At 36.9% G+C, this 11,864-nt stretch overlaps 1 protein-coding gene across 1 annotated transcript; it reads left to right on the plus strand.

Moving 5' to 3' along the window:
• The first annotated feature begins 663 nt into the window (after positions 1 to 663).
• PHOT1 (phototropin 1) lies at positions 664 to 11,268 on the plus strand. The gene is made up of 24 exons (XM_011007262.1): positions 664 to 739; positions 1,489 to 2,170; positions 2,259 to 2,441; positions 3,320 to 3,411; positions 4,402 to 4,675; positions 4,797 to 5,022; positions 5,135 to 5,205; positions 5,907 to 6,013; positions 6,388 to 6,437; positions 6,567 to 6,671; positions 6,919 to 6,978; positions 7,066 to 7,155; positions 7,351 to 7,427; positions 7,683 to 7,767; positions 8,060 to 8,140; positions 8,318 to 8,421; positions 8,644 to 8,693; positions 9,269 to 9,375; positions 9,558 to 9,680; positions 10,274 to 10,325; positions 10,491 to 10,603; positions 10,717 to 10,857; positions 10,943 to 11,048; positions 11,142 to 11,268. The coding sequence occupies exons 2-23, from the start codon at positions 1,503 to 1,505 to the stop codon at positions 11,042 to 11,044; spliced, it is 2,961 nt and encodes a 986-aa protein (XP_011005564.1). The 5' UTR covers positions 664 to 739; positions 1,489 to 1,502; the 3' UTR covers positions 11,045 to 11,048; positions 11,142 to 11,268.
• Positions 11,269 to 11,864: the final 596 nt, after the last annotated feature.

Consider the following 11,864-nt stretch of genomic DNA (forward strand, 5'->3'; position numbering starts at 1 on the left):
CAACAAGTACGAGTTTAAGTACTATTATTTTATTTTTTTATAATATAAAATTAATAGTACGGAGTTATACAAGTTTCACCCTTGAAAAAAAAGTAATATAATGCTAAGTAGTTCTTTAAAAAGTAGTGGCTGTGGAAAGAAAAATTTAACTCGGGCGTATAACTATCATGATATTTGCGACAATAATATCAACTGGTTAATCGGCAAATATCCTGACACCAAAGCCTCTAAAAGTTAGGTATATGTCCGCCTCTAATTAATATCCATGCCCCTGAGGGCATGCTTTTTCCCTCCTATCCTCAGTACGCATACAAAAGTGCCACTATGACACGTCTCTAAACTATATCCCAATTTATTTGGTAAAATTCATAAAAAAAAATATATAGCTAACTATGTTTTTGTTTTCTGACATATAGCAGCTGGAAGAATCTGACTCTATATGCTGATCTAAGCTTTTCACCGGTGAGACACGAAGACAGAGAAGAAGCATTGTCCCAGGAAAGCTAGCCCGGTCGGTAGAAGCTGCAACCCCCAACGTGCAAGACGTCTCATCTCATCTGTCCTGCTTCTGCTTTCGTTGCCAGCCCCTTTCCTCCCTTAAGATGTGCGAGTGATTAGCTGAATAGAAACAGAAGTAGCAAGTTTCACAATATTATATGGCCCGTCACGAGTGACTGCTGATTTACCAGCGGGTTTAGTACAAGGCGTAGTGTTGTTTTCCTTGTGACAATTTTGCATGGTAATTTTCTTTTCGTTTTCTGATAAAAATAGAGTAAATAGTAATATTCTGTGGCTGTAAGTTTCTGAACTCAGTTTTCACGAACTCAAAAACTTTTGTGTTTTGTCATGAATATTGTGCCACCTCTGCTACCACTCACTCTCACGGGCCAGCAAACGAAGACTAATGCTGGAGACAGACAGCTGTAATTATCATATTAACCGAATATTATCTTGTTTTTTCGGACACCAAATTCAATTTTGTTTTCCTGTTATTTTCTTGATCGACCAGACTGCATTAATTCATCTAAAGTAAGTTTGTGTCTGTGTTTATCCGTGTCTTGTTGCTGTTGTTGTTGAGGAGAAAAAAAAGAAGCAACAATCCAAAAGGATGAAGGTTCTCCTTTATAGTGACTAGACTTCAGCTAGCTGACATGAGTTAAAACGGCACAAGTAGATGAACATGCATGACCTGCCAGCCCCACCCTCCCCAATTGACTCTACACTTCTTCTTCACCTCATGTTTAGATGTTTCGTTTTAGATTACTTTTGCATTGCTAGAGATATCGCACTCCATGTCGTCGTCAATCCAGTTCATACCCTATGTGCAGTTCTATGGTGGATTTAGCTCCACATGCTATGCAAAATATCTATCTTTCAGCATTATGAAAATGAGGGATCTATATATGAAAAATTATTAAATACATCGAGAATTATATTTTTATTAGTATATAAGTGGTGGTTTGTTTCATCAATTAAGACATCATGCAGGTCATCGTCATAAAATGGAAGCAACGGACAAGTCATCCAAGCAATCTTCTGGTAACGTGCCACCACTGCCAAGATACTCCCGGGATTCACTTGAAGTATTCAACCCCTCCAATGCCTACTCGAACCGACTCACTAACCCAGCATTTCGTTCACCAAACCCCACCTGGAAAAGCTGGGTTGATTCAAGTGCGAAAAATGAACCCGTACCCATCACCACCTCATGGATGGCCCTCAAGGACCCGGTCCCTACCCCACCACCCCTACAGCAATCCCAGCAAGACGAGAAAAAACCGAAACAACAACAGTCGGGTGAGATTGGGGTGGCAACAGAAAGAGCGGCTGAGTGGGGCCTGGTGCTAAAAACCGACGACGAGACAGGCAAGCCACAAGGGGTTAGCGTGAGAAGTTCGGGTGGGGATGACCCGAATGCAAAACCGGGTACATCAAGAAGGGACTCGAACAACTCGGTGAGAAATTCTAGCGAGTTATCAGATGACGGAGGGACTAGTAACAACAGTAATATCCCAAGACTGTCTGAAGACATAAGAAATGCACTGTCCACGTTTCAACAAACATTTGTGGTATCAGATGCCACAAAACCGGACTATCCAATCTTGTATGCAAGTGCTGGCTTCTTTAAAATGACAGGTTATACCTCTAAGGAGGTCATTGGCAGGAATTGGTAAGCATATTTCTCAACGTACTAATGGCTTTTATCAGTGGTGTATTAATGGTGATCATGTGTGTGTGAATATGGTGGGTTGGACCAGTCGGTTCTTACAGGGTGCAGGCACCGACCCAGAAGATGTAGCGAAAATTAGGGAGGCTTTACGAGGAGAGGGTACTTACTGTGGGAGATTGTTGAATTACAAGAAAGATGGTTCTCCCTTTTGGAACCTTCTTACTATTGCACCCATCAAGGACGATTCTGGCAAAGTCCTCAAATTCATTGGGTAATTACTTTCTCTTCTGTTATTTTTTTTTTAAAATTATCCTTTATCTTTTAGTAATCATCAGAAGTGACATCCCATATCAATAAGGTTTTAGATTTAACATTTTTTTAATATGTTTTTCGAGATAACTAAAAAATTTGAGTTTTTTTATTTTTTATTTTAAATTAATATATTTTTAGTGTTTTTAGATATTTTAATTTGTTGATATTAAAAATAAAATTTTTAAATAAAAGTATATATTATTTTAATATATTTTCAAATAAAAAATATTTTAAAAATAACTTCAACTTTATTTCAAATATCTTAATTATATGCTCAGGGAAAAATATGAGTTCACTCAATTAAATTATATCATGGCAGCTCTACAGGCTAAGTAGTAGTGAATTGATTTAATCGAAATTTATTTTATTTTATTTTTTAAAAAAATAATATTTCCTTATAATATTATTTTTTAATAAAATTAAAATAATATTATTTTAATCCAATGTATCTTTTTTCAGCACATTATCTAGCTTTAGACTTGAGACGGGTTTAATAAAATACATGGCAATGGTAGATCTAGAATTTAGGAGCATGGTTGTGTCCCACACACGCAACATGATAAGTCCAGGAGGAGAAAAAGAAGAAGAAATGCCCCCATGCCATACGAATAAGATGCCCAACCCAAAAATTCAAAAATTTTTTTGATGTGCCAACTGGGGTTTTAGCTAGCCATACATGGGCACCTGCTACTGAGACTCAGTGCTTGACAGTGATGGACTCTGGGGTAGGTCTGAAAATCAAAATTAGAGGGGAGAATATATGAAAATTAATTTAAAATTGTAGATATACCTATCATCTTGCTAGTTTACATGTTCTTATATCTGCTTATTTGGCAGAATGCAAGTGGAAGTTAGCAAGCATACTGAGGGGTCCAAGGATAAGACCTTGCGTCCCAATGGATTGCCTGGATCCTTGATCCGATATGACGGTACTCTAAGCTTCTTATCTCCCTTCAATTATTATTACTGTTCATTCGACTAAATGTCACGCAATTATTTTTTTATCTTACTTCAGTGGCCAGCATTGGACATGACATGGAATAGCATTCGTGGCCTCTTCAGATAATGACAATAAACTTTCTCCTTTTTTCTCCCTTTTCTTGGGATTTTGAAAGGTTAAAACCCTATTATGGGTTTTAGCTGACATCCATTACTTAACGTCCTAAAGTAGATTTTGTTGCGGTATCATGAGGGAGCCAATCTCAGCTTCTTGTTGTTTAGCTTGATGATTAATTGACTGCAAAAGCAACTCTCTTCTTTTTTTAGGGGGGAGTTGCCTTTGCAGTCAAGTAATCATCAAGCTATATACCATACCTGAGGACTGAGGTAGAAGGAAAAGATTTATAAGATTATGATAAAATCTCAGCATTACGTTCAAATCTCAAAAACTAAAGACATGCAAACTGCCGCAACATCGAATAAGAACAAGACACCTATGTTCTTAAATGGTTTTGAGGTTCGCTGCTATCGAACTGATAGGAGGCCTTCAGTTAGAGCAGTCATACTGCTGCTGTTACGTACATGAGTAAAAAATAGATTAGTCCCTGTATGCAACCAATTCTGTTTTCTAGATGGCAAAAATAGCTTCCATTTTATTTCCTTAGCTCGTTAGTGAACCGTCCAACACGAGTAAATTTGCTGCAACTACTGGAGCAGCTCGGCAGACTAACTATTCTCCACGTGATAACTAATATTAAACCTGTTCATTTTGAGTTTTTGATGAAATATCGGGAAAAATATGGTTAAGTTGCGCAAATGAAACAAAGTTGTTGGCTCCTTAACAAATGGCATTTGAAAGTATAAACTGATACGTAAATAAGCAGATAACTTATTGTATGATTTACCTTTTCTTTCCATTTGATTAGGTAACTCCATTTTTGTGTCTTATATTTGAGCTACACCAATATCTTGCTTTGCAGCACGTCAAAAAGAAATGGCTACAAGTTCTGTAACAGAACTTGTTCAAGCAGTGAACAGACCTCGTGCACTCAGTGAATCAACCAATCGTCCGTTTATGAGAAAATCAGAAGGTGGTGGAGAAGAGGAAAGAAAAGGAGCTATAGGAAGACGAAACTCGGAGAATGTGGCTCCAAATAGACGGAATTCTCACGGGGGTACTCGAAACTCAATGCAACGTATCAGTGAGTTGCCGGAAAAGAAACCAAGAAAATCTAGCCGCCTTTCTTTCATGGGGTATAACTGCTTTTTGATGGCCATTGTAGCAGTAGACACCAGCATGTGATTCGTTCTTTTTTTTTTTGGCATATCTTCCTATTCTACTCTTTGACATATATTGTTTGGTAATTTGATTTAGTCTCATGAGAAAAAGTACTCATTCCGATGATGAGAGCTTTGATGTTGGAATTACTCTCGATGATGATTTTGAGAGTGATGACGACGACGACGACGCAAGGCCTGATAGCCTTGATGACAAAGTGAGGAAGAAGGAAATGAGAAAGGGTATTGATCTCGCCACCACTCTTGAACGTATAGAGAAAAACTTTGTCATTACTGATCCAAGGCTGCCTGATAATCCCATTGTAAGATTCTCACTTCAACAAGATACATCTATTTTGCCTTTATGTTATTCATTCTGCATGATGTATTAGGAAACTGAGATGTATAATTTTCCTAACCGTTTAAAATTCTCAGATATTTGCCTCTGATAGCTTCTTAGAGCTGACAGAGTACAGTCGTGAAGAAATCTTGGGAAGAAATTGCAGGTACGCTCCTGAATTGATGCAGTTCGGAAATGCTGTGATTAGTTTGAATTTATCTGAAAACATTAGATTAATTTCTTAATTGTAACCATAAGTTACTATGATACAAAGTTTATTTTTGAACTTAAAAATAGACTTCATGAATGAGTAAGCTGTTAACATGGGTAGCTAGACATTGATTCCAGTGGGATGAAAATTTGTTTCAAGTCATGTAGAAAATGTCAAAGATTTTAGCCATGTCTCTACAGGAGAGGGGAGGAGGTTTCAATCATATGAAAGAAACTGATGACTCCTGCTCGGTTAGTAGAGCATTCAGTAATGTTGCAGGGATAATGAGAGAATAACAACAGAATCAGTATTCTGACTGGTGGATCTCAACACTAACCCTATCTGAGTTCCCGAAATTCTCAGACCTTTTTCACCCAAATCTGTCATTCCTTCACAGCATTAAGAGCATGATCGAGAAGGTCCGAAATCAGAGAAAACCCAACATGAATTTCTTTTCACTAACGTTAGATGCCAATCTTAGACTTCCACCTCCTCCTTTGCCTTATGCTCATACGAGATATTAAAACTGCCAGGTTGACACCACATCAGTGCCCTGGATTAAAAGAAGACTTGTGCAGTAAACATTCTTAAAGTCTATAAATAAAATGAAATGCAAATGAATATACTGCAATCTATTTCATGCTTGGATTTTGTAGATTCTTGCAAGGGCCTGAAACTGATCCAGCGACTGTGAGGAAAATAAGGGAAGCAATTGATAACCAGACAGATGTCACCGTGCAGCTGCTTAACTATACCAAGAGTGGTAAGCTAAATTTTGCAGTCTGAATTCTCTGTGACATTTCAGAATTGATAGCTAACTCAAAAGCATGTAGCATTAGATTCTTATGGTAGTATTTCTGTGCCTTCAAAGCAAAGTGAATTTACTACTGTTATGCGTCTTGCTACTTCCTTTATTTTCATATATTGATCTGTTCTTTTTAATCAAGTATAAAGCATTTCAAGAAAAATCTGGAGAACATTCCTTCTTAGATTCTCTCATTATTTATTTTTTTACTGTAATGCTCATTCTGAAATGAACACCTCTCCTTGTTCTTGTTAACACCATAAAAAGAAAACCTGTAATTTTCTTAATTTTTTTCCCTTCAAGTTAATCATGGCCTTCCACACTTGATCCAGGTAAGAAGTTCTGGAACCTGTTCCATCTGCAGCCTATGCGTGACCAAAAGGTACATCACCCGCATCTTCAAAACAAAAAATGTTATGTTGTATCTCGTAATTCATTATCTGTATGAAACGAATCCTCGTGGAAATCCAAAGTGAAAGGTTCTTTATGAGCTTTATCATCTTGTGAACAGGGAGAAGTGCAGTATTTTATTGGAGTACAATTGGATGGCAGTGAGCATGTTGAGCCACGTACCAATAGTATCCCAGAGGCAACAGCAATAGAGAGTGAACAACTGGTCTAAATTCTCTTCTTTTCTCTGTTTAAATCCCTGTAAAGCTAAGATTTTCAAACAACACTGCTAATATACATGTTAAATTAGTTCTCTGAAACTTCAAAGCTCAAGAATGCTAAAATTTCACCTCCCATTTCCTGAAGAAGCAGTGGTTTAATATTGTCCCGATCATTTATTTCATCCATATCGTTAACGTCTGTCTAGAGCTATACATTTTCTCCTAACGAGCTGGACTGGTGTCCACTATCAGGTGAAACATACTGCAGAAAATGTTGATGACGCAGTGAGAGAACTTCCGGATGCCAATATGGTAACTCCCTAAACGGAAAAAAAGTAATCCTATCTTTAAATAGTCCTTTTGTGATTTGATTCTAGCAAAAAGTTCTCCTATCTGCAGAGACCAGAAGATTTGTGGGCAAATCATTCAAAAGTGGTCTATCCAAAGCCTCACAGAAAGGACAGCCCATCATGGAAAGCGATTCAAAAGGTATTCTCCTTTGGATCCTTGAATATGTGTAACAATGACAATAGATTACAATCTCATTGTCAAGTGATCCAAAGCTGATTTTATGACGTGATATACAAATCGTTTGCATCGTTCTGCAAATTGTCGGACTTCAATTTTTCTTCAATGTGCACATGCCAATTTTATCTCTTTTTTTTTCGGCTCACCTATCTGCAGATTCTAGAAAGTGGAGAACAATTAGGCCTAAAGCATTTTAGGCCAGTAAAGCCCTTGGGATCCGGTGACACTGGCAGGTTTGTCTTTCCAATTTTGTACTGAATCCTCAGATCACTGAACTTGTGTGATTCACAGTAGAGGGATTTCCATTCCCTTGGTTTATCTCCAGCACTTGTAGCAAGAAATCATACAAACGTGTTGCTGATAGTTTGCTTTTTCAAGTAGATTTTTAATTTGTGTATTTGTTAACCAAGATCATTTTCCTGTCACTTGTTATACTCACGCTGAATTAATCTTGAAAATTATTTTCTGACTTGTCAATCGGCACGCAGTGTGCATTTGGTAGAATTGTATGGAACTGGTCAGTTTTTTGCCATGAAGGCTATGGACAAGGCTGCTATGCTCAACCGCAATAAGGTAATTATTAACTATCTTTAATGTTGACGTTTGATATCTATAGTTTCTCGTTTCTCGCTGGTCAACTAGCTAACTTTCATTCACACTCAGCAATTCATGTTTACAGCTGATACTTTTTTCACTAAAATTAGATTATGACATTTTGGTTTCCACAAACTTGTTTTAATGACTCTTAAAGTTTTGAGTACCTTTGGATAAGTTGAATGCCCTTAGTGTTATAGTTGCTTGTTAGCGAATAAATTACATGCCATGGTTATTCTCTGATGTTCATTCATGCTGTCTTTCAATGCAGGTGCATAGAGCTTGTGCAGAGAGAGAGATTCTGGACATGTTGGACCACCCTTTTCTTCCTGCGTTGTATGCTTCATTTCAGGTTAGACAATGGGCATGGGTTGAACTGACAGTTTTTTTCTAGAATGCCTAATCTTTGCAATGGTGAACATTAAAGTTTAGGTGCTTGTACGTCCTGTGATTGTATTTGAATCTGTATTTAAGATTAATTTACTTGAGTGATATGTAGATTATTAAAATTCTAATGATAATGTTGCAGACGAAAACACATATCTGTCTGATAACTGATTACTGCCCTGGTGGCGAGCTCTTCCTGCTTTTGGACAGACAGCCAATGAAGGTGCTGAAGGAAGATGCTGTGAGGTAAAAACAAAGAATAGTTTCATAATGGTAAAAACAATTTCACTATAAATGAAGCAAGAAACTTGGATACTCATTACTCTCAATTTAGTTCAATAAAATGCAGATTTTATTCCCAAAGGAAGACAGATCATTTTGAAAATACGTGTGTTGTCCATAAGGGGCCTAGTCACTTTTGGGACTCATAACTATGAAATACCTGACAAATTCTTTATGATTTTGTAGATTTTACGCTGCAGAGGTAGTCGTTGCATTGGAGTACCTTCATTGTCAAGGTAGATATTTGAATTAATCATCAATATGTAATTATTGTAAGAACTGAGTTGATTTAATATTTAAGTTTCCAAAACTGACACTAAGCGATGATTGAATCCATATGAATGATGGCCCTGACTTGTACAAGAACATTCCGTTGCCCTTATACCTTTTCTTCTCAGATGGCAAGATTCCTTCGGGGGAAAATAGAGATGTCTCCTACGTTATCCCTAATATATATTTGGAAGTATGGACGTCATTTCTAATTTGAGTTGCATAGAATTTTTTTTGTATTATTCTGATTTGCTTCTCCCTAGATATCCCTTCTTCTATGTGGCTTGCTTGATCAGCAGTTATATTAAACTATTTTTGTCCTAGCTCTTGAAGCTTTTCTCCTAGTAAACTCGGAAGAGTGATTTTAACTTGGGTGAATAAAGAGTCTAGAGAAGGCAGTGTCTTCTGCTAGGAACTTCTCAGTGAATATTGGAGTCACATAATTTCCAAAACTGTAATCCAATAAATGAAAGGATTAACGAGGCTATTAAGTTCTTCCCTTAGTTTCTTTCATTGCTGAATCCTCCTGTTCCTCTTGCAGGGATAATTTACAGGGACTTAAAGCCTGAGAATGTTCTACTTCAGAGCAATGGCCATGTGACCTTGACAGATTTTGATCTATCATGTTTAACATCCTGCAAACCCCAGGTATCCCATCTGCACTTTATCATTTTTCCCAATTGACATCCTTTCTTTTCTATATGCCTCAGAATGTTTTGCTTACGAATTTTCTTTTTGGCTACTTAGAGCATGATCTCAGTTTTGATTTTTTTTCTGACACGTAACTCATTACTGACATTAACATAATATTTTTTTTATGCTCTCTTCAGCTCTTGATTCCAAGTACAAATGAAAAGAAAAGGCACCGTAAACATCAGCAGGCTCCAGTCTTTTTGGCTGAACCAATGAGAGCTTCAAATTCTTTTGTTGGAACTGAAGAGTATATAGCTCCGGTTTGTTTTCTTACTTGAACCCGCCTTTCATATATATGTGTGTGTGTGTGTGTGTGTATTTGATCTTATTCGTGTTTTAGTTTTTCTGGACAGAGGTAGATGTGGACTTTCAATCCTTGGAGTGAGAGAGCGAGCATCAATGTGCAGCATTCATTTCTTTTTTCTTCTTTTTTTACCGTCATTGTTTTTTTCAGCACTGCATTCATAACTTGTCCAACGTCACCGGCATGAACCTTGAAGTCAGATCCCTTTTCAATCTATAAGTATAAGTTGCACAATGACTTCCAGCTCTTCAAGATTCTCTTGCTTCCAGTTTGGTATTTCAGTCATGCTGAAAGCCAAAACTTTTTTCATGTGAACAGAAAATTTTAGTTTTGAAAGGTTGGAACCTTGGTTTGGTTGAGGATCAGTCACTGAATTCTGAAAATAGGGATTCTTTCATTTTCGGTCTTCTAATGTTCTACCAATGGACAGTTTTCCTGTTCTTCTTTTTCTTTTTTTGAAGTTGTTCGTAGGTTTAATTACTTCTTTTCATGCGTATGCTTTTCTTCTCTTCTGTTTTACAGAATTTGAATTGTCTTCTGTCATTGCAGGAAATCATAACTGGGGCAGGCCATACCAGTGCCGTGGACTGGTGGGCTCTAGGTAATTATCTACCACTCAGATCTTTGAAATGTCTTAAATGTTTGATGCCATGTCCATCATTATGCTTCGATCAATTAGATATTGAATATGGAAAAACTGTAGCTTTCAGGATTTTAATATTCTTCCTCTCTAACTTCTTTCATTTGATTCTATTTTTGGTCGCAGGAATTCTGCTATATGAAATGCTTTATGGATACACACCTTTCAGGGGAAAGACCAGGCAAAAGACATTCGCCAACATTCTTCACAAGGATCTCAAATTCCCTGGAAGTATACCGGTGAGATAATTTGTTGAGCATGCGCGCATGTCTTCATGGGAGCGTTAGTCACTGTGCACAAGAATTTACGACAAGGAGAATAACATAGATATCTTAACTTTGTCATGGAGCAGGTTAGCCTCAACGCGAAGCAGTTAATGTACCGTTTGCTGCATAGGGACCCCATAAACAGGTTGGGTTCGCGAGAAGGAGCGAATGATATTAAACGGCATCCATTCTTCAAAGGTGTCAACTGGGCACTGGTTCGCTGCTTGGTAAGATAATAACAAGCCTGTCCTTGTATCACTTCTTATCCTAGAGTAGCAGAGTTTAGGCACTGACAGATTCATGGATTCCCAGAATCCTCCTGAGCTCGAGGCACCATTTTTGGAGTCTGGAGAAGAAAAGGAAGCCAAAGTTGTGGATCCTGGAATGCAGGATCTGCAGACAAATATCTTCTGAAGAGGTGCTATTTCTGCAACAGACATGCTTCTTGCTAGATAGTAATGGCCTTATAATGTCCCTTCTTCTAATCAAGCTCTTAACACGTTGTTTTCAGCTGAGTTCAGGAGTATTTTAACGCTTTGTACTCAGGAGATGAAGATGGTTGGCCCTGAAGACTGCCTCTGATCTTTTTTTTTCTTTTTCTATTCCCTTTATCAATGAATGATTTGATTGCTTTTTTTCTTTTTCTATTCCCTTTAGGCTTTATCAATGAATGATTTGATTGCTTTTTTGCTTATTAAGGTTTTTGATATGGTTGTGTAATGATGTGAGTGCTAATTTATTGCAACATGCAGCAGTTCCATGTGGACTCCGCTCTTGAAATTATTGTCCTTGGATTTATTTATTTATTTAATATCCTTCTCTTCGAGTTAATTACGAAATCGGAGTGGTTGCTAGGAGTGAAGGACATTTGTCCCTTTTCATCTTTCGTACTTTTTAGTAAAATTCATTAATTAAGAGATTAATTAGTTGTGACCAATTTGAGATTTTTATTTTGTTTCTGAAGAATAGTTAATTATATTTTAAAAATAAATAAATGAAAAAATAAGAACAATGAATACTCAAATAGATAAAATAACAGCCCTTTCAATGGAAAACAAAAATGGATACAAGTACTTAAATAAAAATAAATGTAGCAGTGAGAACCATTCAATAGAAATAATAAAAAAATAAGTTGAAGAAAAAATCAATAAATAGAGACACATATTTGGTTATTCTCTCTATTTTATAAGATAACTTGTTTGAAAATATAATTACGATTATTTTTTAAATAATT

Source organism: Populus euphratica, unplaced genomic scaffold, assembly GCF_000495115.2.
Source record: "Populus euphratica unplaced genomic scaffold, PopEup_1.0 scaffold310.1, whole genome shotgun sequence".
Classification (NCBI taxonomy): Eukaryota; Viridiplantae; Streptophyta; class Magnoliopsida; order Malpighiales; family Salicaceae; genus Populus; species Populus euphratica.

Bases quoted from the DNA above. Each gene is read 5' to 3' on its own strand.
- PHOT1 (XM_011007262.1), top strand. From the start codon at position 1,503: ATGGAAGCAACGGACAAGTCATCCAAGCAATCTTCTGGTAACGTGCCA. The intron at 2,171-2,258 runs GTAAGCATATTT...GGGTTGGACCAG, and splicing joins GAGGTCATTGGCAGGAATTG to TCGGTTCTTACAGGGTGCAG. The intron at 10,858-10,942 runs GTAAGATAATAA...ATGGATTCCCAG, and splicing joins GGGCACTGGTTCGCTGCTTG to AATCCTCCTGAGCTCGAGGC.